This window comes from Balaenoptera borealis (assembly GCF_965194805.1).
Source record: "Balaenoptera borealis genome assembly, chromosome: 20".
Lineage (NCBI taxonomy): Eukaryota > Metazoa > Chordata > Mammalia > Artiodactyla > Balaenopteridae > Balaenoptera > Balaenoptera borealis.
Genome location: NC_138879.1, coordinates 59,599,050 through 59,626,453, shown reverse-complemented (window position 1 = coordinate 59,626,453; position 27,404 = coordinate 59,599,050). Strand labels below are relative to the sequence as shown.

The 27,404-nt window shown below is 54.0% G+C and overlaps 1 protein-coding gene across 8 annotated transcripts in view; it reads right to left on the bottom strand.

Moving 5' to 3' along the window:
• Positions 1-18,927, bottom strand: part of LOC309619160 (multidrug and toxin extrusion protein 2-like) — a 38,922-nt gene extending 19,995 nt beyond the window's left edge. For 6 of the 8 annotated variants that reach the window (XR_014238789.1, XR_014238790.1, XR_014238791.1 and 3 more), the window contains exons 1-14: positions 18,686-18,927; positions 17,743-17,844; positions 17,452-17,520; positions 16,636-16,784; positions 15,923-15,965; positions 12,964-13,008; positions 12,695-12,792; positions 12,221-12,318; positions 11,373-11,552; positions 11,171-11,284; positions 10,479-10,546; positions 9,501-9,609; positions 8,799-8,874; positions 8,443-8,512 (exon numbers count right to left, since the gene is read on the bottom strand). Coding sequence is in view for 2 of the 8 variants with exons in the window: in XM_082374097.1 (XP_082230223.1) it covers positions 8,443-8,512; positions 8,799-8,874; positions 9,501-9,609; positions 10,479-10,546; positions 11,171-11,284; positions 11,373-11,552; positions 12,221-12,318; positions 12,695-12,792; positions 12,964-13,008; positions 15,923-15,965; positions 16,636-16,784; positions 17,452-17,520; positions 17,743-17,844; positions 18,686-18,808 (1,344 nt within the window). In the remaining 6 variants the exon portion in view is untranslated. The remainder of the gene's footprint in view (positions 1-8,442; positions 8,513-8,798; positions 8,875-9,500; positions 9,610-10,478; positions 10,547-11,170; positions 11,285-11,372; positions 11,553-12,220; positions 12,319-12,694; positions 12,793-12,963; positions 13,009-15,922; positions 15,966-16,635; positions 16,785-17,451; positions 17,521-17,742; positions 17,845-18,685) is intronic. The other 2 variants (XM_082374097.1, XM_082374098.1) reach the window with 2 other exon arrangements.
• Between the last annotated feature and the right edge of the window lie 8,477 nt (positions 18,928-27,404).

The following is a 27,404-nucleotide window of genomic DNA, read 5'->3' as shown; positions in this document are numbered from 1 at the left end:
AGAGCCCCGGTCGACACCTTGGCTGCCTCCCTGGAGAGGGAAGGCGAAGTTGGTGACGGACTACCCACCGGCTTGGGAAACTGAACTCGCTTCATCCGGACTGTGTGTAGGTCTCCTGTTGCTGCTGCACCAGGTTACCACAAACAGTGGCTTAAAACAAGATACGTGGATTATTTTACAGTTCCCGAGATTAGAAGGCCGAAATGGTCCCATTGTGCTAAAGGTGGGGCTGGTTCCTTCTCGAGGCCCAGGGAGAATCTGCTTCATTGCCTTTTCCAGCTTCTAGAGGCGCCTGCATTCCTGCCCGTGGGCCCCAGACAGCACTATTGATCAACAGATGTTCGGTTACTTTTATTTTGTTAAGATGAGGGATGGGGAGTATTGCGTGGTTTGCTTTCCCACATTTGAGCAAAGAGGTAAATGTGTTGGGGGGGTAGGAGATGTGTGCCTCTTCAACTTTAAAATATGGCACACATGTTTCTCATTAACATATATCATGACATAAAAGATGATCCTTTTTGGTTAAAAAAAGACTTATGCCAAATTACGATTGATGTGCTCTGGACCAGTATTTCTCAATCTGGGGGGTGGTTTTGCCCTCCAGGGGCCATGTGGCAATGTCTGGAGCTGGTTTTGGTTGTCACAACTCGGGGTGGGGGGGTGCACTGGCATCTAGCGGGCTGAGGACAGGGTGCTGCGAAACATCCTACGATGCCCAGGGCAGCCCCCCTACAACAAAGAATTATCCGTCCTAGAAGTCAGTAGTGCCAAGGCTGAGAAGCCCTTTAGAGCACTGTGAATCACAGAGACAGTTTCAGTGGGCCCGCTAGCCTGAGGCTGTGGGCCTGTTATGGAGAAGCAGTGGACCCGTGGACAAGCGATTTTACAGGGAGCTCCAATGAGACGAAACAGCTGGGGCAGGGGATGCTTGGTAAGTTCTCTGTCCCACGTGGGCCAGAGGCTGAGCATGCATGTAGCAGAGGCTGTAGCAGGCCCAAGCCTCCCACACATCCTGGACCGCGGAGCCTGTGCACATGCACAGAAGAGACACGAGAGGACCCAGAAGAAAGCAAAAGCTGGGGCAGACTTGAAAACAGCCTGAACTCTGCGTGGGCCCCGGCCCATCCTCGGCTCCTTCAGCAGAGAACGGAAGCCCTACCAGCGGTCAGAGGTGCCTGAGTGTCCCCTCCAAACAGTAACTGGCTGAACACTGAGCTATGCAGACAGAGGGGTGACCCCTAGGAAGCTAAGCTTAAAAATAAAAACGAGAAAAACAAAATACAAAACTGAGCAGAGACAGCAGCTGCAGTTTGTGGAGGAGACAGGATCACAGGCAAGACTAAACAGAACAGCAGTCCTTGGGGAAAGGCTGCTCTCTGGGATGGACCTATGGTACATCACCAAGCAGGCCTCAGTACATCTAGATCCCTGGTGGTCTAGTGGTTATGACTTGGCACTCGCAATATGTTTAGAAAGACTGGATTAATACAAAAGATGTTCTTTGACCACAACAGAATTAAATTAGAGATGTCTACTGGAAAGAATTCTGGAAATACCCCCAAATGTTTGGAAATTAAACAATACACTTCTCAACCCATGGGTCAAAAAATAAATCACAAGAGAAATTTTAAAATATTTTGAATGAAAAAAATACAATATATCAAAATTTATGAAATGCAGTTAAAGCAATACTTAGAGGGAAATGTATAGCTTTAAACGGCCATATTAGAAAAGAAAGGTCTCAAATCAGTAGCCTAATATTCCACCCTAGGAAACCAGTAAAGAAAAGCAAACTATGCCTGAATAAAGCAGAAGGATGAGCATAATACGAATTAAAGTGGAATTCACTGAAATAGTCAACAGAAAACAGCAGAGAAAAATCAATGAAACCAAAATTCTAGTTCTTTGATAGGATTCACAAAACTGACGAACACTTACTAAGGATTTGATCTTGGTAAAATAAGACCAAGAAAACAGGAAAGTGAAGACACAAATTACCAAAATTAGGAATGAAAGGAGAAACATTACTACTTTCCCTAAAGAAAAGGATTGTAAGGGAATATTATGAGCAACTTCATGCCAAAGATTTAGACAATTTAGTTGAAGTGAATAAATTCCTAGAAAGACACACATTATTAAAACAAACTTAACAAGAAGTAGAAAGTGAGGGACTTCCCTGGTGGCACAGTGGTTAAGAATCCACCTGCCGATGCAGGGGACATGGGTTCGAGCCCCAGTCCAGGAAGATCCCACATGCCGCGGAGCAACTAAGCCCGTGCACCACAACTACTGAGCCTGCGCTCTACAGCCTGCGAGCCACAACTACTGAGCTCACGTGCCATAACTTCTGAAGCCCGCGCGCCTAGAGCCCGTGCTCCACGACAAGAGAAGCCACTGCAATGAGAAGCCCACGCACCGCAACGAAGAGTAGCCCCCGCTCACCACAACTAGAGAAAGCCCATGCGCAGCAACGAAGACCCAACACAGCCAAAAATAAATTAATAAAATAAATAAGTTTTTTAAAAAAAGAAATAGAAAGTAACTAGACCTATAACAAGTAAATAAATTAAATTAGTTAAAAATCTTCTGACAAAAGCCAGACAAAAGCCCAGATGGCTTCACTGGTGAATTCTATCACATTTAAAGAAGAAATAATGCCAATCCTTCACAAACTCAAAATGTATAGATATGAGGCCAATGATATGCTGATACCAAAGCCAGATCAAGATATCACAAGGAAATGATAAAAATCACAGACCAATATCTCTCATGAATGTAGACACAAAATCTTTAACAAAATACTAGGAAACCAAATTCAGTGATATATGTTAGAAAATATATACGCCATGATCAGGAGGTTTTTATCCCAGGAATGCAAGGTAAAACATCTGAAAATCAATTAATGTAATTACACGATATTAATAAAGGACAAAACCAGATGATTATCTCAGTAGATACAGAAAAAGCATTCTACAAAATCCAGCACGCATTCATGAGAAAATGTTTCAAACGAGGAGAACAGCTCTTCCTCAGCCTCAGTAAGGGGCATTTACAAAAATTTTACAGATAACATATTTAATGCTGCAAGGCTGAATACTTTCCCTTTAACACCGAGAACAAGGCACAGGTGTATGCTCTTGCCACTTCCACTCAACATCGTACTGGAGGTTCTAGCCAGATGGAAAGGGAGAAGTAAAACTCTTTATTCACAGATGACATGATCCTATATGTAGAAAATCTTTAGGACTCCACACACCAAAAACTACTAGAATGAGTCTAACAAGGTCACAGGATAAAAGATCAATAAACAAAGATGAATTATCTTTCTATAAACTAGCAATGAACAACCTAAAAATGAAATTAAGAAAAGAGTTCCATTCATAATACCATCAAAAAGAACAAAATATTGGGGAATAAATTTAACAAAAGTAGTGCAAGATTTGACCACTGAAGACTACAGCACATTGCTGAGGTAAAGAAAATCTAACTAGTCGGAGAGACATTCCATGTCCATTTTAACAATACTGTTAAGATGACAATTCTCCCAAAATTGCTCTGTAGAGTCAACACAATTCCTTTCAAAATCCCAGCAGGCTTTTTAGTAGAAACTAACAAGCTGGTTCTAAAATACATATGGAAATGCAAAGGATCTAGAAGAACAAAAGCAATTAAAAAGAGAGAACAAGGTTGGAAGATTTATAGTAACTTATTTCAAAGCTCACTATAAAGCTACAGTAATTAAGACAGTGTAGTATTGGCACAGGATGGGCATATAAATTAATGAAACAGAATTATGAATCTATAAATAAATCACTACATTTACAATCAATTGATTTTTGACCAAAGTGCCAAGATAATTCACTGGGGAGGGAATAGCCTTTCTTTCACACACCAAGAATGGTGTTGGGACTGTTGAATATCCACACACAAAAAAATAAACTTAGACCCTTACCTCGTACCAAACACAAAAATGGGCTCAAAATGAATCATAAACATAAGTGTAGGACCTAAAACTATAAAATGTCTAGAAGAATTCATAAGAGAAAATATTTGTGACCTTGGGTTAGGCAAAGATTTCTTATACATGACAGCAAAAGCATAAACCATAAAAGAAAAGAAAATGAGAAACTGGACTACATTAAAAGTGCAGGGCTTCTCTGGTGGCGCAGTGGTTAAAAGTCTGGCTGCCAATGCAGGGGACACGGGTTCGAGCCCTGGTCTGGGAAGATCCCACATGCCGCGGAGCAACTAAGCCCGTGCGCCACAACTACTGAGCCCACACGCCACAACTACGGAAGCCCACGCACGTAGAGCCCGTGCTCCACAACAAGAGGAGCCACCACAATGAGAAGCCCATGCACCACAATGAAGAGTAGCCCCCGCTCGCCGCAACTAGAGAAAGCCTACGCTCAGCAACGAAGACCCAACGCAGCCAAAAATAAAAATAAAATAGTTATTTTTTATAAATAAATAAATAAATAAATAAATAAATAAGAAAATGAAAGTCAAGCCACAGACTGGGCTTGCAAATCATATACCTGATAAAGGACTTATGTGTAGAACATATAAAGAATTATTGGGGGAGGGGAGTGTGGGAGGGATGGACTGGGAGTTTGGAGTTGGTAGATGCAAACTATTATATACAGGATGGATAAACAACAAGGTCCTACTGTGTAGCACAGGGCCCTATATTCAATACCCTGAGATAAACCATCATGGAAAAGAATACATTTTAAAATGTGTATGTGTATAACTGAATCACTTTGCTGTACACCTGAAACTAACACAACATTGTAAATCGACTATACTCCAATAAAAATTAAAATTAAAAACAAACTATACAAAAGCTCTTAAAACACAACAATAAGAAAAGCCAATTTTAAAATGGGCCCCGAACAGACACCTCACCAAAGAAGACATACTGATGACAAATAAGCATATGAAAAGATGCTCCACATTACGTGTCAGTCGGAAGTTACAAATTAAAGCAGCAATGAGACACCGCTACACACCTGTTAGAATGACTAGAATCAAAACACTGACGACACCAAATCCTGGCGAGGACGCAGAGCAACAGGAATTCTCGTTGACTGCTGACGTGGATGCAAAATGGTGCAGCCACGCTGGAAGGCAGCTGGGCAATTTCTTACAAAGCTAAACATAATATTACCATGCTATTCAACCATCACGCAGCCAGGTATTTGCAGAAAGAGTTGAAAACTATGTCCACACAAAAACCTGCACAATAATGTTCACAGCTTTATTCATAATTGGCCAAACTTGGAAGCAACCACAATGCCCTTTAATGTGGTCCGTCCAGACAGTGAAGCATCAGTGCTAAAAAGAAACGAGCTGTCAGGCCATGAAAAGACCCAGTGGAGGCACCTTACGTGCACATGACTAAATGAAAGAAGCCAATCTGAAAAGGCTACGTGTTGTTTAACTCCAGCTATAAGACACTGGAGAAGGCAAAACTACAGAGACAATAAAAAGATCAGGGATGGCCAGCAGGTAGGGGAGGGGGACAGCGGGAGAAGGGGAGGAATGAACAGGGGGAGCAGAGAGGGTTTTTATGGCAGTGAAATTATGCATATGATTCCTTTTTTTTTTGGCCCGACCACACTGCTTGTGGGATCTCAGTTCCCTGACCAGGGATTGAACCCGGGCCACGGCAGTGAAAGTGCCGAATCCTAACCACTAGACCACCAGGGAACTCCCATGATTCTTTTTTTTTAATTGAGGTATAGTTGATTTACAATGTTGTGTTAGTTTCTGCTGTACAGCAAAGTGATTCAGTTATATATATATATATATTCTTTTCCATTATGGTTTATTACAGGATATTGAATACAGTTCCCTGTGCTATACAGTAGGACCTGGTTGTTTAACTATTTTCTATATAGTAGTTTGTATCTCGTATGATTCTATAATGGTGGGTCCATGTCATTATACCTTTGTCAAAATCCATAGAATGTACAATGCCAGCAATGAACCCTATGGAGAACTATGGACTTAATTATAATGTATCAATATTCTTTCATCAACTAAACAAATGTCCTGCACTAATACCGGATGTAAATAAAAGGGGAAAGGAGGAGAGAGAGGGGTTTATGGGAACTCGCTGTATTTTCTCAATTTTTCTGTAAACCCAAAACTGGTCTTAAAAATAAAATCTGTTTTTAAAGTTTTAAGACAAACAATACCAAGAATTGGCAAGGAAGGGGGAGGAACTGGAATCCTCATATATTGCTGGGGGGAATGTAAAATGGTACAGCTGGTTTGGAAAACAGCTTAATGGTTTCTTAGAAAGTTAAAAATAAACTTATGCTTCAACCTAACAATTCAAATCCTAGGACTCTACCAAGAGGAGCAAAAACATACGTCCACGTGATGACTTGTATGTGAATGTTCCCAGCAGCCTTAGTCACAACAGCCAACACTGAAAACAACCTAAGTGTTCACCTGATGAATGGGTAGACAAAACATGTTACAGCCACACAATGGACCGTCATTCGGCCACAAAAAATAAATGAAGTCCTGAAAAATGCTATAACATGGACAAACCTCAAAAACATTTCACTAAGTGAACGAAACCAGACACGAAAGACTACATACTGTGTGATTCCATGTCTATGAAATATTCAGAAAAGGCAAGTTCACACAGACAGAAAGCAAGTCAGTGGATTGCCTAGGGCTGGCCATGGGAGCAGGGAGTGACTTCAAAACAGGCCCCAGGAATTTTCTGGGGGTGATGAAAATATTCTAAAACTGGATTGCCGTGCTGGCTGCACAAGTATACATTTATTTTAAAGGATTGACTTATGTACTTAAAATGCATGAATTTATGGTACATAAATTATAACTCCAGAAAGTTATAAAAAATATAAAATAAAGATGAGGTCCATGGAACACATAAATTAAGAATGGTATAGATCGGGTCTTCCCTGGTGGCGCAGTGGTTAGGAATCTGCCTGCCAATGCAGGGTACACGGGTTCAAGCCCTGGTCCGGGAAGATCCCACATGCCGCGGAGCAACTAAGCCCGTGCGCCACAACTACTGAGCCTGCACTCTAGAGCCTGCATGCCACAACTACTGAGCCCGCGTGCCACACCTACTGAGCCTACGTGCCACAACTACTGAAGCCTGTGCACCTAGAGCCCGTGCTCCGCAACAAGAGAAGCCACCGCCATGAGAAGCCCACGCACCGCAACAAAGAGTAGCCCCCGCTCGCCACAACTAGAGAAAGCCCACGCGCAGCAACGAAGACCCAACGCAGCCAAAAATAAAAATAAATAAATAAATTTAAAAAAAAAAAGAATGATATAGATCTAGCCGGGGGGAAAGATGATAGATGCAGATACACAAGCTCTAAGGTCCCTCGCAATTGCTAACTGTACGTCTGCCTCGGGTTCCCTGGTGGGCAAACTGAACGGAGAGGTGCTGCCTTCAGAACATTTAGAAGCCAGAGCTCTCCCCGACCTTACACTGCAGGAGGAATCTCTCAGCTGTGGCCTCACGTTGGAGCTAGAGAAAAAGTAGTAACAGTGTCCTTAACACTAGCCCATGACCAAAGCAATAACAGAATCCATAAGATAGTTTCTCTTAACGTTCTGCGGTAAAAGCTATGGATTTGATGACGAAAACCAGCCCAAAGCAAGCGGTCCTGCCGAGGTCAGAAATGTGCTCCAGGTATTTGCCCGGCTAAATTCAAAGGCCAGTCCTGGAACATACAGGGAACTGGGCAGAGAGCACTGGGGCTTCTGGAAAATTCCTCCACGAGTAGTTTCTCCCAAGGTTATTTATTTTCCATGAGAGTTGATAATAATTCTTGTGCAGGTGTTTGCCCCAGTGTTCTGTGCCGCTAGCTAAGCACTTGCTCCATGAAGAGATGTGGATTTTACGCTCGGGATGCCTTCCTGAAAGATTCACGTCACCCGTGATGTGAAGTAGAAGACCCAGAATTTCAAATTCTGCTTATCAAATGAGACTTTAGTGCTTTCTTTCTTTATGCCACGCTTTTAAAAGTTCACATAATTCAAACCTGCACTAAATGGGACCTGCCCTTTAGCGATCACAGGAGCAGAAAGTCAGGCCCACTGTACTCTGGGCTGACCCACTCCTCCGAAGTGTCCCTTTGCTCTGGCAACTGGCGCGACTGCTCCTGGCCCCCGCTCTGGGGAATGAGGAAGGAACAGATTAGTGAGTTTACACTGGGGCCAGTGTTCAGTATTTTGCTCACCTGCGTGCATCCCTGGCGTGTTGGAATTGCACGGCAGAAGGGGGCTTGTTATTTTGAATGACAGAACCAACACGAGCAGACACTTCGGGCACGTCTTCTCCAGTCAGCCCTCTCTGCGAATCGGTGAGCTAACGCTCACGGCCCTGACCGGCCTCGGGGAGGGGGTGTGAACGTGGTGGGGGGGGGTCAGAGCAGGACTCACACAGACTGCCTCAAACAGGTGGAAGACGACGTAAAGCGGCAGGACCTTGCTGACCAGGGCGACCACTTCCCTGCAGGAGAACGGGAGCGGTAAGACACGAGCGCATCCTTGGCGCGCCCTTCATGTCCCTTCTATTCCGCCCCTGGCCCACGCCAACGTAACAGGTGCTCCTGTCTCTGAGTTTCCCTGTGTCTGGGGGACACACGTCTTCACCCCCCGAGGAGCCCCCAAACTTTGCCCTGCCCTTCGGTGGGTGCCCTGTCCACCGACAGGCGAGCGGTACAGGGGGCGTCTCTGGGGACCAGCCGGGGCGCACCTGGCATCCCCAGTAGGGAGTGAGAGAACTGATCACCTACTCGTCATTGGTGAAGATGCGGCCCAGTTTGTTCCTCAGGAGGCTCAACACAGTGCCCACGACCAGCGAGGTGCCAACTGCAAGAGACCAAAAGCACAGCCCAGCTTCCACCCCACGTTCATTTGGACTAAGACCCTCGTTTGTGGTCTGGTAAGGAGGGCACCACGTGTGAAATGCCCTTCCTCCTGTGGTTCGCAAAGTGGGGTCCCTGCACCGGCCGCAGCAGCACCACTGGTAGCTGGTTAGAGGATGCATGTTCTCAGACCCTCACCTCCGACCTACGGAGTCAGAAACTCTGGCAGGTGGGGTTCTGTGTTTTCACACACACACCCCTACCCCACCCCCAGGGCTGAAGCCTGAGAGCCACTGCTCTCCACGAGGAGCTGATCTGAGCCTGGCGGCCACAGAAAACAGAGGCAGGATGGACACAGACGGGGCCACGCTGAGGGCTGGGATGGGCAGGTCCCAAGCTCCTGGAAACGCGGCAGGGCAGGCTCGAAGGAGGACCGGCTTTCCCAGAGTCGCGCTAAGTGATGGAAACTGACAGCCCAGAACCCCAGCGGTAGGGAAGGAGCGGAAGGGGCACAGCAGGCTTGCTGCTCGTCAGAGGGGCTGCCCTAGGCCACGTGGCAGGTATGACAGGTTTGGAAGGTGAACTGTTGGCTCCCAGGCCCTCCCCGGCCTAGGCCCCGACCCCACCCACCCGTGCAGAGGGTGCCTGAGACGGCAGATCGCTTGGCTTGCACGGTGTCTGCGGCTCCCAGGGCCGTCCCCACTCGGAAACAGACCGCGATGCTGAGCCCCATGGGAATCTGGGATCAGAGAAAAGAAGGTGCGGTGGTTAGAGCCCCCCTCCTGCCCTGGGGGCCGAGAGGGAGGAAGGCAGGATGTGTCCCAGGGGGGCGGGGCCCGCGAGGCTGCTGGCGACAGGCCGAGACCTGGGAGGTGGGGTGGGCTAGCCGGGGCCAGCCAAACCCACCGGGCCGCGCCGTCAGACATCACAGGCAACCAAAATCAACGCGCTGCCAGAAACTCACGAGTAAACGCATGTTAAAGAGGTGGATGTGGTCTTAACTATGTTAGAAAAGTTCCCTGTAAGAAGAAAAGATTCAGCGGAAGCCATCCGTAACAACAAGAATCACCTTATAAATTAGTTTAGTGCATGTAGATTTTTGCAACTCCCTTGATTAAAGCTAGGGTCACAGACTGCATGCCCCAGGAGGCTGGCAGATGCTACACGAGTGACACAGGACAACCCACGTGTCCGGGGGAGAGGAAGGAGCTGCAGGGACCACGGTGGACGCGAGGAAATGCCCTCATGAGGGCCACTGTCCCCCAGAGCCCACCAGCTGGGGTGTGCAGGAACGTGGGCTCACTGCTAAATGGCATGTCCCATTTTTCAAGAAAATGCAAGTATCTAGATTGTGATGTGAAATCTCCCAATTTTAAATGGCGCTAATTAATTCAAAACAATTGCAACATCGTGAATTCAGCGGAGCAGCCATGGACCACGTGTGTCTGGCAGGGCCTGGGCCTGGTGGGTGCAGGAGGTCCAGAGGGTCCCTCGGGAGACAGAGACAGCCTTTGAGGGGACAGCTCCCCCCCTCCTCTGACACCCCCAGGCCGTCAGGGGGCCGGGCTGGGGGCAGGGCATGGCAAAGGCGCCCCCATCGAGCCTCACCATGTAGACGACAGTGGCCACCTCGTAGATGATGGCCTGGGCAGAGAGGTCCAGCACGCTGAGCAGGCCTGGGGGGTGGTGGGAGACACGGTGAGTGCCCGGCCGGCCAGCCCACAGCCCTGGGCTGACAGCAAGCCCCTCGCTCGGGGGCCAAGGGGCCAGTGGTTTCCAAGGGCAGATGCAGCAAAGAACGCTCCCGCTTGGGCTCCAGCCCTCCAGGAGACCCCTGCCCAGGTGTTACAGGGTCAGGGTCTCTCCTCTGTGTACGAGGTGTGATGAGGAAGGGAAAAACTGGACCAGGGGCAGGAAGCCAGAGTTCGGTTCTCAGCCCTGCCGGGTGACTCTGGACCGTCTAACTCTCGGGGTCAGTGTTCTCATCTGTAATTGGGTCAGGGGTGGCCTGGAAGGCCTCTCGGGGCCACCCCAGCCCTGGCTGTTTGGACTGAGTCCGCTGCTGAGCAACGACGTGCCAGGTGCTGGCCACAACTACTCACACACCAGCTCAACCTCACTCCCTCGCTGACTGACCACCACGCCCGGGCGTCCACTCAGTGCCAGGCCTACGCCGGGCAGCGCCGGGAGCTCACGGCCCGGTGGGGAGATGGGGCGGGCTGGGGGACCGCCCATCGGGGGGAGGGGTCCTGAGCTGCAGGGCGGCCCACGCGGCTCCCCGCACCCTGCTGTCCACGTACCCATGAGGAAGCTCCCGATCTCATAGGCCCACCACTCAATGCAAGTCATGAGCATGCTGGGCACGGCCAGGCGGAAGAAGGGGCCCCAGTCCTGCAGGCACTGGCTGGACCAGCCTAGGAGCAGAGGCCGCCAGCTGAGCGGCGGTCCACCCTGCGGCCCCGCCCCGCCCACCGCCCCGCCCACTGCCTTCGGCCCGGGCACCTGGCGTCTTGCGGGGGCTGGCCAGCGGCCCCAGAGCCAGAGGGGGCTGGAGGGGGTTAGAGAGGGCCGGAGGGGGCTGGAGGGGGCCGGAGGGGGCCGGAGAGGGCCGGAGAGGGCCGGAGGGGGCCGGAGGGGGAGGAGGATGCCCGGCCAGCGCCCCTGGCGCTTCGGGCTGCGAGCCTGTGACACCAGAGGGTCTTGGGTAACCGCCCCGCCCTTCCTGGACCCCGTTCCCTCGTATGAAAATTTTAGTCCTTATCTCCTCCTCCCCGGAAGTGTTGCTGGGAGGACTGCACGACACCAAGGTGCCAAACGGTTTCGCGAGGCGGACGGGGCTGTGCAGCCACGAGGGACTAGGCCCGAGAGCTGCTCCTGAAGCAGCTGGGAGAGGAGCTCACTGGCCGCGTGGCTGGGTCTCAGGGGCTAAGAGCTCAGAACCTGAGGCCTGGAAACGGGTTCAGTCCAGGCTCTACCACGTACCACCTCTGGCCTCTGGGGCAAATGACAAGCCCTCTCTGCACCAGCTTCCTCCACGTAAATAAACAGGGCTAACGAGGTGTCGTGAAGCTTCACCGAGCAACGTGGGCACCGCCGCTGCCGGCCACCCACGCTGCTTCTCCAGTCTCCAGCCCGAGACCAGGGAGCCGGCAGAAAGCTGCAGGGCCTGTCCGCAGCAGGGCTCTGCCCCACGACACACTGGATGGGGAAGCCCGGGCTTCTGGGGGCGGCAGGGAGGGGGCCCTGAGGGACATGCGGGCGGGCCCGGGCCAGGCCTCCTGCAACGGGCTGCAGCTGGGACCCCGCCTGCCACCTGCCCGCTCAGCCCCCAGGAAGGGCGGCCCTCACACCTGCCCACGTGTCCAGGTGCAGCTTCTTCTTCACGATGCAGAGCAGCAAGAAGACGGCCTGCGTGAACTGGGAGACCGTGTTGGCACAGGCTGAGCCCCTGGCAGAGCAGGGAGGGCAGGGCTGGGGCCACGGCTGAGTCTTGCCCTGGGCGGGGGGGGGGGGTTGGCCATGGGCCTGGCTCTGCCGGCACCCCCATCCCAGGATGGGCCCCACCCCGGAGGGACCCACTCTGGGCCTCTTCGGGCAGGCCAGGCAGGGGTGGGCAGCGGCTCCTTGCCCCGCCTCCTTGGCGGTGGGTCCCCAGAACCCGAGGGAACAGCAGCCCCCAGTTCCCCACGACCCCCGGATGCTGGAACGCACGGGCAGCCTCCGCAGTCCCTCTCGTGACGGGGACTGGCCTGCCCGGTCAGGGGTGGCACTCCATGGGCAGGGCTCCCGACCAGGCCCCTGCGGCCCCCAGCCCCGGTGCTCACCTGACCCCCAGGCCCAGCACGGAAACCAGGATGTAGTTGGCCAGCCCGTTGACGCAGTTGCCCACGACGCCGCTGAGGACTTGGGGCCACACGATGCCCTGAAGTAGATGAGGGTGGGACTGAGGGGGGTGGACGGAGGCTGGGGACCACAGCTCCTCGAGGGCCCCCGTGTGGCGATCAGGATGGGGCAAAGCACAGAGGGGACCCCGGGCACCCCTGCCCACTGGAACAGGGTGGGGCTGGGGGCAGCTCCAGCCAGGGACCCGTACCTGATTTTGCAGATATTTAGCCAGCAGGCTGTAAAGAAAATTTGCCTGTATAAAATAAACACACACACGAAGTAAGCAACAACTACCAAAACACCACCAGACGAACACTAACAGACATTTCTTGGATGAGTTGGGGCAACTGCTTCACCACGGTACCTCTGGGACCCCAGAGATGGGCTGTGTGCTGACCTGCGCTCCAGCCCCCGGCCTGGGACCAGCAGGGAGGTGGCCTGAAAGCCTCAGGGCTCCTGGCTGCCGGCCAGGCCTTCCACCCGCTGAGGAAGGAGATCCAGGCCTGCTCACAGAAGGGCCACCAGAGCCCAAACCCACAGGCCGGGACACCCTGGGCCTGGCTGGAGCCGCCAGAGACAAGGATCTGGAGGGGGGGGGGGGCTTGGACTGAAGGGGCGGGGGGCACTCAGGGGTGTGGCACCAGCAGCCTCTGCAGAGCAGGTTGGAGACCCCACAGGGGTGGTGGGCCTTTCCCTGTCTGCGGAGGACAGAGAGGGCCTGTGCGTCAGTGTGTGTGTCGGGGGCACTGCCCTGTCCTTTCTGTCCTCTGTCGAGGCCTGGCCCGGGGCCTGCACCCCCTGCGCACCCTCTCCTCAGCCCTCCGCCTCTCTTCAGCACTGCACAGTCAGCAAGAGCGAGGAGCTGGGTTCAGACACTGGCTCTGCCTCTTGTGAGCTGTGTGGCCTTGGGCAATGTACTTAACCTCTCTGTGCCTCAGTTTCCTCACCTATAAAGGGGACAATAACATGCGTGTGAATCCTTAATATTCATACATACATTCATATACAAAGTTAATATTGCAAAGTGCTTACAAAACAGTATTTGGCACATTTAAGTGCTCCAAGAGTTAGGTAAGCATCATGTAAACATTAACAGTCATTATGATTCTTATTTTATTGGTAGTTAAACTCTGCAGCACCACTGTACTGCAGAGGGACTTTGTTTATTTGATAAAGTTGCTGCCACAGTGATAACGTGATGTTTCCCCCTGACACAGCCCCAATGGCCCTGTTTGACAAGATACCTTCACTTGGTCTGAAGAGCCAAAGGCTTGGAGGAGAAAAACCAGACTTTTCAGGTGGTTTCCACGATACAGAAGAAATGTGGAGCTGGCCAGGCCCCAAAGAGGTCATGGCACTGGCCTTCCAGACGGGAGGAGGGTGAGGCTGGGGCTCCCTGCCAGGCCTGGAGTCCCCTGTGGGCACCCCGCCCCCATTCACCCCGCCCCGCCCCCTTCCCAGCCCCTCCTTAAGAGCTCCATCCCCTGTGGGCACCCCGCACCCATTCAGCCCGCCCCGCCCCCTTCCCAGCCCCTCCTTAAGAGCTCCATCCCCTGTGGGCACCCCGCACCCATTCACCCCGCCCCGCCCCCTTCCCAGCCCCCTCCTTAAGAGCTCCATCCCCAGTGCTGGTGTGCCGAGGAGGATGGGGGGGCCGCAGATGGGAAGATGGATTCCCCCGAAACAGCACTGCCACCTGGTACCGCGTGCACTGAACCACAGCGAATCAAACAGTGTAGCAATGGGTTGGGGGTGGACACACAGACCACTGGGCGGGGCTCGAATCTCAGAAACTGATCGGAGGGGATGGACTGCTTATTTAGTATTTAATAAATTAACAGAGAAAGGAGAGAATATTCAATGAGTCTTTAAAAAAGTCTGTTAGATTACAGTCTTAAATGTAATGACAGAAACCATGAAAGGGTTCAGAGGAAATATAGGCAAATGCTTCTATAATCTTGCAACGGGTTCATTGTTTTTAAGCCCAAAGACAGACGTCATAAAGGATGGAATTTATGGGACTGTTACATATGCATTAAAAACTCTAAGTCAAAAGTATCGAAAATTAGAAGGCAAGTGAAAAACTGAAAAATGTTTGTGACATGTCAAAGGGTTAAGAAATTATTTAACAAGAGTTAAAATAATTAGAAAAAGATGAACCCACTAAAATAAGCACAGGATACGGACAATTCACAGAAGGAAAACAAATGATCAACAAATACATGAAAAAACACTCACCTTCGTTAGCAATAAAATGCGTGTTAAAATAACTTATTTCTAATTGGAAAAAAATTTTTAATAATACTCTGTGCTGATGAGAATATTGCTCTTGGGGGTAGAACTGGTACAAACTGGCATCAAAAGCCATTGACAGAGCAACTCTAATTCCAATAACGCATCTTAAGGAAATCATTCCAGATGTTCACAAAGATTTTTCTATAAGAATGTTTATCACAATCTAATTTATAATAGTGACTATTGCAAACAACCTAAATACCTAACATGTAGGGATTGGTTAATAAATTACGGCACTAGGGGATACTACATCGCCTTTGAAATGGATATTGTGGAAGGCTATTTAATCCTATCAAGAGACTAATGACATATTTATTTGAAAGGGAAAAAGCAGGTTATAATACAACATACACACATTGGCCCCGTTTCACACTACGCATGGGTCTGTATGTTTGAACACACATGCCCACGAAGAGAAATAATCCTGGAGAGAAGGATTAACCTGTGTTCTCTCTGGGTGGTGGGATTACAGATTTGAAATTTCTCTTCCCCAGGCTTTCCAGAATTTCTCCCATAAACGATTTTCTAATCAGAAAAACATGTTGTGCTACTTTTTAAAAAAAATAATATTGTAATAACTTTTTTTTTTTTTGACCGCACTGCACGGCATGTGGGATTGCAGTGCCCGACCAGGGACTGAACCTGTGCCCCCTGCAACGGAAGTTCGGGGTCTTAACCCCTGGACTGCCAGGGAAGTCCCCATTCTACTTTTTAAAAGTTCAATCTGCACCAACCAAAATGAGAACTTTTCTCTGGCCCCTTCGGCCGCCAGCGTGAGGGCCGACGGCCTCCCCAGCTGATGGGGAGACAGGCAGAAAGCCAGAATCTCGGGGAGCGTGGGCCCAACCTCCCAAGTTCAGCAGAGGACTCACCGGGAGCGCTGGGATGTAAGCATGCACGTACTCCTGGGCCATCCTGCGGGAGAACCAGGGCTCTGAGCTGAGCAGCCTGCGCCCCCGGGTGTGAGGAGAGGCTTCAGCAGGCTCTACCCCAGAGACAAGACCCCCAAGTCAAGTGGGACCTCAGTGGTGGGGGGAGGCTGCCACCACGTGCTAGGAAGGCGCAGGAGGAGGGGCCCAAGGACCCAACCACGGGGTCTCAGGGCTGGGGAACTTGAATTCGGGGTGACGTGTGGTTTGTAAGGGGGAAAAAAGGTTCTATCACATCAAGAAATAACCAAATTCAGCGTGCATAATATTAAACGAGCAAGGTGTTCCCATGAAGGGGCAAAGCTAAAATTAATAACAAAGCGCGTAATTCATCAGAAATTGGGCTCAGTCCTGTTTCCACTGTTTGGAATTTGGGGTGGTGCACCCTTCACTTCTTCAAAAAGCATCTCTGAGGCTCCAACCACACGCTGGGACACAAACGCAAACGCCACGCAAATCCTGTCTTTTCCTCCTCAGTTAAAACTGGCCGTTGGTCTGCCCCCTGCTGGCCACGGCTGGAGCAGCACGCTGCGCGGAAGCATCTCCAAACCAACCCCGCAACCTCCCCACAGGGGCCGCGCACGCGACGCCTCGGGACCCAGAGAAGCGCGGGGCCCGGGGGTGGGCTTCGCCAGGGGCTCCCCCGCCCGGGGTACCTGGACACGGCCGGGTCCTGCCTGCAGAGCAGCAGGATGTGCTGGGTGTTGAGGAAGAGCGCCCAGCAGGGAAGGCAACAGAGCAGCAGCGCCAGCGCGCCCCGCTGCAGGATGACTCCCACGTGCTTCCTGTTGGGGCTGCCGAAGCTCTGAAACACAGCGGGTCAGCGCCCACGCCCCGCGCACCTGCCCTCTGCCCCGGGGGCCCTGCCAGGGCTGGGGGGCGGGCTGGCACCGCAGGCGCCCGGCAGGGCGGGGTGGGGCAGCCCTCCATCGCGCCCGCCCGGGGCGGCCCCGGCGGGGGCTCGGCCTGCTCACAGAGGGACAGCAGCAGCTGTTTGCTGAGCTCCAGCCTCCGTCCGCCCATCGTGCCCGGCTCGCCAACAGCTCCGATGGGGGAGGCATCGCCCCCCGCCCCCGCTGCCCTCCGGCGCGAGAGCACCTGCCCACTCTCCCTGGGGGTGAGTGGCAGCCAGGCCCACCGTGAGCCCGGGACCCCCGAAGCTGAGCCCCGCTGGGCTGTGGGCCCCTGAGAGCAGGAGGCCCCATCCGTGGGCCCTCGCACTCGAGGTCAGGGAACTGTCTTTCCCTCCAGGGCTCTCTCGCCCAGCTGCCCGGGCTCTTTTCAAGGGGAGGGTCTGCAGCACATGGCCCTTGGGGGTGGGTGTGCCAGGGACAGCGGGCCCCGCCCAGGGCCTGACGAGCTCCCAGATCCAGGGGACATTAAGGGGCCTCAGGTGGGCCCCCAGCCCCACCGTTTCTGCAGCAGCTGAGGGCCTGGCTCTGCCCCTGCCCGGCTCGCGGAGGCCCACCTACCTGGGACATTAAGGTGTCACAGGCCGAGGACAAGCCGAATCCAATGGAAACTCCGCAGACATTGACAAACTGGAGGCACACACAGGAGAGAGCGCAGCCTGTCAGGCGGAGCCCGAGGGGGGACCCTGCGCCTGGGGGTTTGCCCAGCAGCCGGTGACCCGTCCTGGCCGGGCCCTGCCTGCGCCGTGCGGTGTGCCTTGGGCGAGGTCCTGAGGTCCAGCTGTGCCCTGAGGCTGTCTCTGCGCCCCGGAGCTCCGGGGAGAAGGTCCCTGCGGCCCTGGCTGTACTCACGGCCACCGAGAGGGTCACTGCCGCCAGCTCCACCTTGCCCAGGTGTCCGCAGAACACCGTGCTCACGACGTAGGTCATGAAGTTCAGCATCTGGAAGAGGAACTAGAGGACAGCGGCCACGGTCAAGGGCCCCCCTCAGTCCTGCTGACCCCTCACAGCCCAGCCCCACGCGAGAGGCTCTCCAGGCCCTGCGAGGCCGAGCAAAGGCCCGCAAAAGCCCCTCGAGGCCACAGGGCAAGTGACCCAGAGCGGGGGAGGGAGCATGGGCCGAGGCTGCTGCAGCAGCCAGACTGGGTGACGGGAGGCCCGGGTCCCCCGCTGCGCAACTGCATTAACCCCTGAGCCCTGGTCTCCCCGCCAAGCAGCACCCCGCACAGGGGCTGGAGAGGGTACCACTGGCGATGCTACTGTCACCAGCTCGTCAGGCCACGCACAAACAGAGGAGCAGGGTTAAAGACACCAAAACCTTAGGAACGGCTCTGTCCAGGGGCTGGGATTAGAAAGAAGTTTCTTCTCACTTTTCGTCTTGTCTGAAACTCTTACAGCGAGCACATATTTATTAGTCTTTACGGTCAGGGAAAAATGCATCTAAGCCATTTTCCCTTTGGAAATAAAACAGGCAGAGGCCGCTCTTCTCCTGCAAATGCCCAGAGGGGACCCCAGCTCCCCGCAGCAGGGGACCTCACTCGCCCTCTCAGCTTTCGGCCCTGCCTTCCCGTGGGTTCCCGAAGGAGGACACGCCTGCCCCTTCTGACGGGGGCGGGAGGAGGGGGGGCTGCCCGCTGCTGAGGGGGTCAGGCCCTGCCAGACTCTGGGCAGCAGCCCCTGGGGCCACCTGGACACGGTCATCAGGGGCAGTTTCTGGGCAAGGTCGTGAGCAGCCCCTGCCGGCCCTCGCGTCATGCCTGGATGGCGGCCCTCCACCCCACCGCCGCCTCCTTACCAGGGGTCCAGAAAGGACAAAGAGCGTCCTCGCCTCGGCCCCAAAGCCGACGGGGACCAGCCTGCGGAGGGCACGGCAGCGGCTCCCTCGGCCCGGGGGGACCATGTCCCGGGGGCCGTCCATTCCGAGCCCCGCTGCAGGCCGGAGCACCCGCACAGCCAGCCTCGCCCGGCCGGCTGGGGCACCGTGCCGCCTGGCTAATGAGTAAGGGCTGGGAGGAGGGGCCGTCGCCACCCAAGGCACTGGCCCTGCCCCCCGGCCCACGTGCTGCCTGGCCCACTGGCCCCAGACAGGACCGAGCCCTGGGCCCCCAGAGTCACCGGGCTGACCCCTCCCCGGGGGTCAGCAGCAAGGGCCCGGGAGGAACAGGCGTGGGCAGGCCCGGGGAGCCCTGAGGACTCCCAGGCCCAGAGGAAGAGAGGCAGACGCGCACTCCCGGGCGGCAGAGCCAGGTTCCGGCGGGGGGTTGAGGTGGAGGGGGCGCCCAGGGCCAGTTCTAACGAGGGGCCAACTGCTCTCTGCCCCCCAGACGGAGGGCATTCAGTGGACCGCCTGCAGGGCACCAGGTGAGGTCAGGGTTTGCCAGGTGCCCCCCAGGGGGTACTAAGCAGGTCAGTGTCTGCTCATCGTCCGGAGGGCAGGTCCTTGTCTCACAAATGATGACGGAAACCCACGACTTCTTCCATTTCCCTCTGCGGAAGCTCTCTGTCCCCAGGCTGCTCTCGGGATCGCTGCCCGGAGCCTATTGGGAGCAAGGCAGGGCCGTGGGAACTCCCGACCTTCCACCAGCGGCGGAACTGCTCCCTCTGGGTTGGGGGCTTCCCAGGCCCCCCAGGTGTTGACTTTCAAACCACCGCTTCCAGCCTTTTGCAGCGAACGCCCCCCTCTCGTTGCAGTGACTGCAAGTTCACCCCGTGTCTCGTGCAGCGCCTGCGGGCTCGGCCCCCAGTTCGGTTTTCCAGGACTGCAGCCCAGGGGCGCCGGCACGGAGTCTCAGAGCAGAGCAGCCAACCAGCCCCGCGCATCACCCCGCAGCCGGGCGAGAACTGCGGGGTCAGCGAGCGCCTCTCCACGGCCCACCGCCGTCAGGGGCAGCCGTGCAGACCCCCACTGGACACGATCAGCAGTCCAGCTCTCGGCGACAGGGCCACGGACCCTGGGACCTCGGGAACCTCTCCCTTCTCAGGTGAGAACTTGTCCTCAGGCCCCTGGCCCAGGGCACAGCGGCCTCCCATCTCCTCCCTCCTGCCAACGTTTGTGTCATTGGTGGTTCCTTAGTGGAAACAGGAGAAACTAACTTGAGATGGTGTGGAGGGAGGGGGGAGGAGGGGGGGAGAGGGGCCAGTGTTGGCATGTGATCTAGAAGGAAGCTGAGCTAGAATGAGAAAACCTGGGTTTTTAAGGGCAAGCCCATGAGATGATTAAGCTCCAAACACCTTCAGCCCCAGAGGGAGATTCTGGAAGACTGGGGCAGAGCCAACCTGTGATGGCAACAGAGGGGAAAGGGTGGGAAGGAGGGGGGCTGGAGACCACCTGGAAGGGGCCACGTTGGCTCCCCCAAAGGATGGGATGCTGAACAGATAAAAAAATGGTATCACCTGTATACCGAAAACTTAAGTGTCTTAAATCAGCCACCACGTATATCACGTGGGCTGCTGGGATCCGCTGGGTAGTGCTTTTACTGCACCTGTGTCTGCGTGTCCGCTGCTGCCCCGAGGCTCGCCTGGGTGGAGTGGTCCACCGTGGATGCCTGTGGTCAGTGGGCACTCCGCTGGGGCCCCGTCTTCCTTCACGGGACCTCTCTGGGCGGCCTGGCATCTCATGGCGTGGAGCTGGCCCGACGAGGGAACATTCCAGGAGTGCAAGAGGAAGCCGCATCCATGGCAACACCCAGCTGGGAAGTTTCGCAGGTCACCTCTGCCTGTTGGCCATCGCTAACCGCGGGGCTGGCCCACGCTCACAAGAGGAAGCGGCGTCCACCTCCTGACGGGAGGAGCTGGAGACCCTGCAGCTTCTGGGACCCGCCCCCCTCCTCTGTCCCATCTCCAACCTCTCCCCTCCCGTCCCCCTCCCCACGCCCCGACCCTGAACGAGGGCAGAGCGGTGAGGGGCTCAGGCCTGCCCAGGACCGAGAATGGTGGGGGTGCTGAGGGGAAGGGGGTGGAGAGTCACTGCAAGCCCCCAACACACACTGGGGTCGGGGAGGCTTCCAACCAAGGAGAGGGAGCCTCCCCTGGAGCTGGCTCCGGTGCCCGGCAGCCTCATTGTGCCATGAGGCACTGGCGCGTGCCCTGAAGGGCTCAGTGACTCAGTAAGGAAGCACGCGTGGAACCGGAACAGAAGCCACTGGCCTGGACAAATCGGGTGGCCTAGCAACCTCGGGGGTGTGGGGCGGACCTCGGGCTCCCCTGTTGCCACAGACCCGCCGCAGCAAATGCCAGCACAGAGCCATCCAAGGAGGACGCCGTCTCCGGCTGCAACTCCTGCAGCACCAAGAGGTCGAGTCCCCCTGGGGGTAGGCCTGGCCTGTGGGCCCTGCCCTCAGGTAACTGACGGCCCAGGGACCTGCCAGGCACAGTTGGGGCCGGGCCCCTGCAAACCTTCCTCACTTGGTTACACTTCACCAGGCCCAAAGGCGTTGCATTTGCCCTTTGGCTGCCCTGAGCCCTGCTCCCCCAGGCCAGGGGGCCAGTGTTCCTCTCTGACCCCTCCTCCCTGCCCTGTGACTGCCAAACACCCAGCTCTCCACTGGGCAGTGAGGGACTCTGACCTGGTCCCTCAGCTCCCCATACATCATCAGGGCAAAGGACAGCTGCACAGGACCAACATCTGCAAAACGCCCAAGGCCACCCCTGAGCCCCCAACCCCCCCAGATCTGGCAACCGCTTCCCTCTCTACCTCCGCCCAACACCTGTTTCCTCCATCCCTCACCCCTCCCTCCTCCAACCAGACTTCACTAGGCACCTTCCCCACAGAAACACCTGAGCTCAGGTCCTGGTGGGACGTCAAGGTGGGCAAGGGTTGGGGATGGCCAAGCCTCAACAGTGACTGGGGGTCTTCATGGGGGATCTGCCAAGTTCAAGGGCTTCCAAAGTCCAAAAGATGGGGGGGGGCGGAATTTCCAGCCGGGGAGAAGTTTACAAGAATGAAAATGAGTACTATTCAGAGCTAAAAAGAAACGGGCTATCAAGCCAGGAAAAGACATAGAGGGCCTTGCTGACCCTGAAGAGGGACTACCCCTCCAGGGTCAGCTCATTCCTAGAGATACGAACAACTCTGCCTGCAAACAAGAGCAAACAACTCTGCTCCTTTCACAGCAAACCAGCCACCTTGTCCCTCAGGGTTCTGGGCCACCATCCAGCTGCCTTAACCACCCCAGAGCAGGTACCAGACACCTCGGCACAGTCGTAGGCCTCAGAGCCGGCTGAGGTTATTCAAACGAGCCGGTTTGAAGCCTGTTTGCCCCGCCTCAGCCGTTTACTCCCCAGAAAGTACGAGAAAGGCTCTTGCGCACATTTCCCCTCCTGACTGACCCTGGTGCTTCCCCCAGTGGCCTGTATGGCATGCCCCACCTCTTGGGAACTGTGAGTAGTCGTCTCCTGATCTATTGGCCCTGCCATCCCTGAATAATAAAAAAACCTACATTCTAAAACAGTCTAGAAGAAGGGGAGGGAAACCTTCATTACTCAGACACCCAAAGCCTGTGACAACCAGAGGTCTGGGCAGCCTTCCTGCCCCAGGGGTGCTGCTATGAGGCAGCCTAGGTTGTGTTCTCAGCCCATCCATCCAAAGACACCCTCACGAGGGGAGTGCTGGGCAGGAGTTGGAAGGGGGACCGCAGTGTGTAGCACTGTGGGAGGTACGCCCTCCAAAAAAAAAAGCATCGTAGGTAGGGGCAGGATCAAGATCCAGGTGATGGAACAAATTAGAAAATGTAGGCTTTGTGTATTGTACTGGTACAGGAAATCAGATCCACAGTGTTTACAGATCACTCGGCTCAGCTGTGCTCCCCTCGCTCTCCTTCATGACTACAAAATGGCTGCAGCAGCCCCGAGCATCTCATTCCCTTCCCCTCACCCCCACCTGTGACAACATCCATATTCAAATCTCTGTCTCAGGCCACTTTTGGGAGCAAGATAACTTTCCCAGAAGTTCCCCAACTAACTTCCTCTAGTATCACACACACCCATGCTTAAGCTCATCTCCAGGGGATGGGAATACCAAATTCGGGGTTAAACCAGCAGTTCTAACCCTTGACTGAATTTTAGAATCACCTGGGGGCTTTCCTGCTGGTCCAGTGGTTAAGACTCTGTGCTTCCAATGCAGAGGTCACGGGTTCGATCCCTGGTCAGGGAACTAAGGTCTCACATGCTGCGTGGCATGGCCAAAAAAAAAAAAAAAAAAAAATCACCTTGGAAGCTTTTTAAAAAAATATCACTACCCAGGTCCCACCACAGATGTTCTAAATTAATTAAGGCCCAGGCAGCAATTTCTTTTCCTTTTTTAACTTCTTATTGAAGTATAACATTCATACAGAACAGCACACATATAATAAGTGAACAGCTCCACGAGTTTTCATAAATTAAATGCACCTGAGTAACCAGCAGCCAGCTCAAGAAACATTTTTACTTCACTAGCCTCCTCTAAGGCCCCTGACGTCGTGTTCAGTCACTATTCCCACCGAGGATAAGCACTCACTTCATTTTTAGCACCAGGGAATTCCTCTGCCGGGCATTCTTAGACCCACCCAGGTAACTTCCCCGAGTGCAGCTTGGGCTGAGAACCACTGGCCTGACACCTCCGCCCACCTTCCCAGCACATTGCTGCCCTAGCCCACCCCCAACTAATTCCTTGGCAAAGATGAAGGCCTTGGGAGGCACCAAGCTCACCATTACTTCTTAAATCAACAGATGCAAGGCCCGAGGCCACCTTTCCTAGGCCTGTCCCATGTGGCCGGGGCCTCCTGAGCCCGGCCTACGGTTGCTTCTCCCCACTGGCCCTAGTTGTCCCTGAGATGACCCTTCCAGAAACTGCCGGGGCTGTCAGGGCTCAGTGACCTGCTACTGCTCGCCCGCCCCCCAAACCCTGGCCAACCCCCATCCTGAGCTGGAGGATTTGGAAAGCACCTGGCGGGCTGGGAGAGCCCAGCGCCCAGTTAGGCTTATGCTGGGGGAGCGCACGGTCAGGGGGCAGCTGCTTACCTGCCGGGGGAGCCCTCGGGGACGCCTCAGCCTTGACAGCCGTCGTCTGTCCGGCCCCCGCAGATGCCATCCAGGGAGCCACGGTGAGGGCTTGGGCGCCCAGCCGCAGGGAGCCCTCCCGAGCACGAAGCCCGAGCTCAGGCCACTGTTGTCGGCAGGCACGGAGCAGCTGGCCTCAAACGAAGGGCTTTACTGAGGTCAAGGCAGGCGGAGCCCGCGCACCGCCTCGAGGGCCAGCGCGGGACCCACGCTGGGGCGCAAACAGGACGCCGAGCCCGAGCTTTAGGCGGCTCACGTGGGAACAACCGCCTCGATCTAAAATGAGCCTTAATTCAGACCAGCCTTGCGCGCAGCCGGCGCGGATTACCGAGGCCCAGGCGCCCCGAGGGGGGGAAGCCGCTCACGCGGCAGGCAAGGTAGCACGTGGTGCACGCGGCGCACCAGGCCCTGCGGACCCCGCCCACCGTGCCCGGCAGGGGCGGGTCCACATGCCATGTGACCACCTCTCCGCCACAGTATATTGGCGGCTAAGGCAAGGCTGGGCCAATCAGATTCTCTCCCCGGACTTCGGGGGTGGGCGTGGAGCTGGGTCCGAGAGAAGGCGGGGCTGGAGGCGCAGCTCTGCGCAGACTTGGCTAGGCCCAGGCAAGGCTGGAGGGACTCCTGCACTAAACGGGGCGCTGGGGGCCTGGGGCAGTGGAGGCATACATGTGGGAGGAGAAGAGAAGGGCAGCCCCAGTGAGGGGCAGAGATGGGAGGCCCTGTGCCCCTCTGGGGAGGGGGCCACCATTTCATTCATTCATTCATTCATTCACTCATTTGGTTTTTTCAATGTCTTTTCCATGTCCGGTCCCTTTGTGGCCTGGCTGTTCCTTTTCCTACGAGATGATGCCCCATCGTTCCAGCCTCACGTTTTACCGGAGATGATGTGAATGGAGGTCGGTTCCTTGCAACCTCCTGACCCCTGCACCTGCCGCTCTCTCCCCACCCCAGCCTCCTGTCTTCGTAGTGACCCCACTGAGCAAACCCCTGCCTTACTTACTGTCCTTCACGTGGTCTTGCTAGGGAGACAGACCTCCTAGCATGAAGGGTCAAGGATGCTCCCAGACGACCGAGCAAGCCCCTCCCTGACCCATCAGATCCCAGCCAGCCTGGGAGGCAAGAGGACACCCCTCCCCCAGCTTCTGTCACACCTGCACCCCTTTCATGAGGCGGTTTGTTGAACCCAACTGATTGCTCAGGGGAGCGTTAAGTTAAATAAACAAGGAGGCCTACATAAGCAAACCAGCACCTAAGCCTGTAAATGCCTCAACGCCAGGAGGTCAAAGCCTAAGGACAACCAATCACAAACAGCCAGCTAGAAAGTGAAGGCAATCCAGGTGTCCACTGAGGGATAAACAAAATGTGATCTATTCATTCAGTGGACTATTATTCATCCTTAAAGAGGAAGGAAATCCTGACAGATGCCACACAACACATCAACAGTATGAACATTGAGGACATCATTCTAAGTGAAATCAGCCAGTCACCAAAAGACACACACTGATGAGGTATCATATGAGGTCCCTGGAGTCGCCAAATTCATAGAGACAGAAAGTAGAATGGCGGTTGCCTAGGGCTGGGGGAGGGGGAGGGGAGGTTATTGTTTAATGAGTCTAGAGTTTCAGTTTTGCAAGATGAAAAGAGTTCTGGGGATTGGTTGCATGACTGTGTGAATATACTTAACACCACTGAGCTATATACTCTCTGAAATGTTTAAGATGTTTAATTTTAGGTTATGTGTATTTTACCACAATTGAAAAAAATTTTTTTAAGATTTATTATTTTTTATTATTTATTTTATTTATTTTTGGCTGCATCGGGTCTTAGCTGTGGCACGCGGGATCTTCGTTGCGGCCCGCGGGCTTCTCTCTCTAGTTGTGGCGCGCGGGCGCCACAGTGCATGAGCTCTGTAGTTTGTGGCACGTGGGCTCTAGTTGAGGCGTGTGAGCTCAGCAGTTGTGGCGTGTGGACTTAGTTGCCCACACTATGTGGGGTCTCAGTTCCCGGACCAGGGATCCAACCCACGTCCCCTGCATTGTAGGGCGGATTCTCTACCACTGGACCACCAGGGAAGTCCCTACCACAACTCAAAATTTAAAAAAAAATTTTTTTTAAACCTCACAGAAAGTACTGACACAAGAAGTAAATGAGCTAACATATATGGAAGTGCCTGGAACATCGTAGGCATTTAATAGACGTTAGAGTCTTTTTTCTTTCTTTCTTCCTTAAACTCTGGTCCTTGATTCCTGATGTTCTAAAGGTATGGACCAGATGAGACTAACTTATTAGAGGCCCAGAACTTACCTTTAGGTCAATGAACACTGCACAAATCCTTGAGATTCTTTTCTTAAGTAGGTTAAATAATCTGCATAACAGATTTTGTTGCATAACAAATCTTTTTGAAGAAGGAGGAGGAGGAGAAAAGGATTCAAGAGAAAAATGAGCTTGGCTCACGGCATTTTCATCTGTAGAGATTTCCTGCAGAATGTGTGTTGAGTTTAGGAGGGTGCGTAGCGGTGTCTCTCGATTATGTGCTAATTGGACCAGCAGCATTAGACACATCAGCACATTTGATCTTGTCCCAACCTTTTCAGGTAGATATGCTTATCTCCAATTTACAAATGAGAGAACCAAAGCTCAGGGAAATACAGAGCTTGCCCAAATAAAGTGGCGGGGCCAGAATATGAGGCTGGGTCTGTGTCCTCTCAAAGTGCACTTTCTTTGTGCCCCATCTGGGATGGCAAGAGTTCTCCTCCAGCCTGCCAGCTCTGCATGCATGTTACCTTGCACTGCTGTGCTGTGAACCTCAGACAGTTCAGTAGACGAGTTCTGGGATCAACTCGCAATGTCTGCCATGGGCGTTGGGTAGAGGAGACACGGTACGGGTGCTATGCAACTGCCTCTCCAGCCTGTATCACACTGAGCACAGGTTTGGAGCAGAAAGAGGAAGAAAACTTTTCTCTGTCTGTCTAGCAACTGTTGGCCTGTTCTCTGAAGAAGAACTTGGCGTTGAAATGCTCCTCCCGCCAGGGTATCTAGCCGGGCTTGGTCTCCTCTCCTCTCTCCCTCTGCCTTCCCGAGAGAGAGGATGGGTCATTCCAGTTTCTACCAGCCCCCGACCCTGTAAACACCTACCAGGCAGACAGGCTTCGGGAAACAGAGAGCTGTCGTCTTTCTCCAGCAAAACAGCTGCCAGCATGAACATTTACTTCCCAGAAGGTCACACGAGTACTCGTGAGCTCACGTCTGGCTCTGGCTCAAAGGAAAGATGTTCTGTGAATGCGGCGCCCGGGCACCAGGCCCGGGCAGCATTCCCCAGGCGGCAAGGCAGTCGCTGGGAAAGCTTGGCACCTGCAGGGTCTCGTTGTCATGTGAGGCAACAGAAGGCGTGAGTTTTCTCCCCATCTTTCGACGTAAAAGCTTGGGTCAAACCAGAGAGGTGAGAACGTCTTCTCACCGACCCCCGTCCTCCCTCC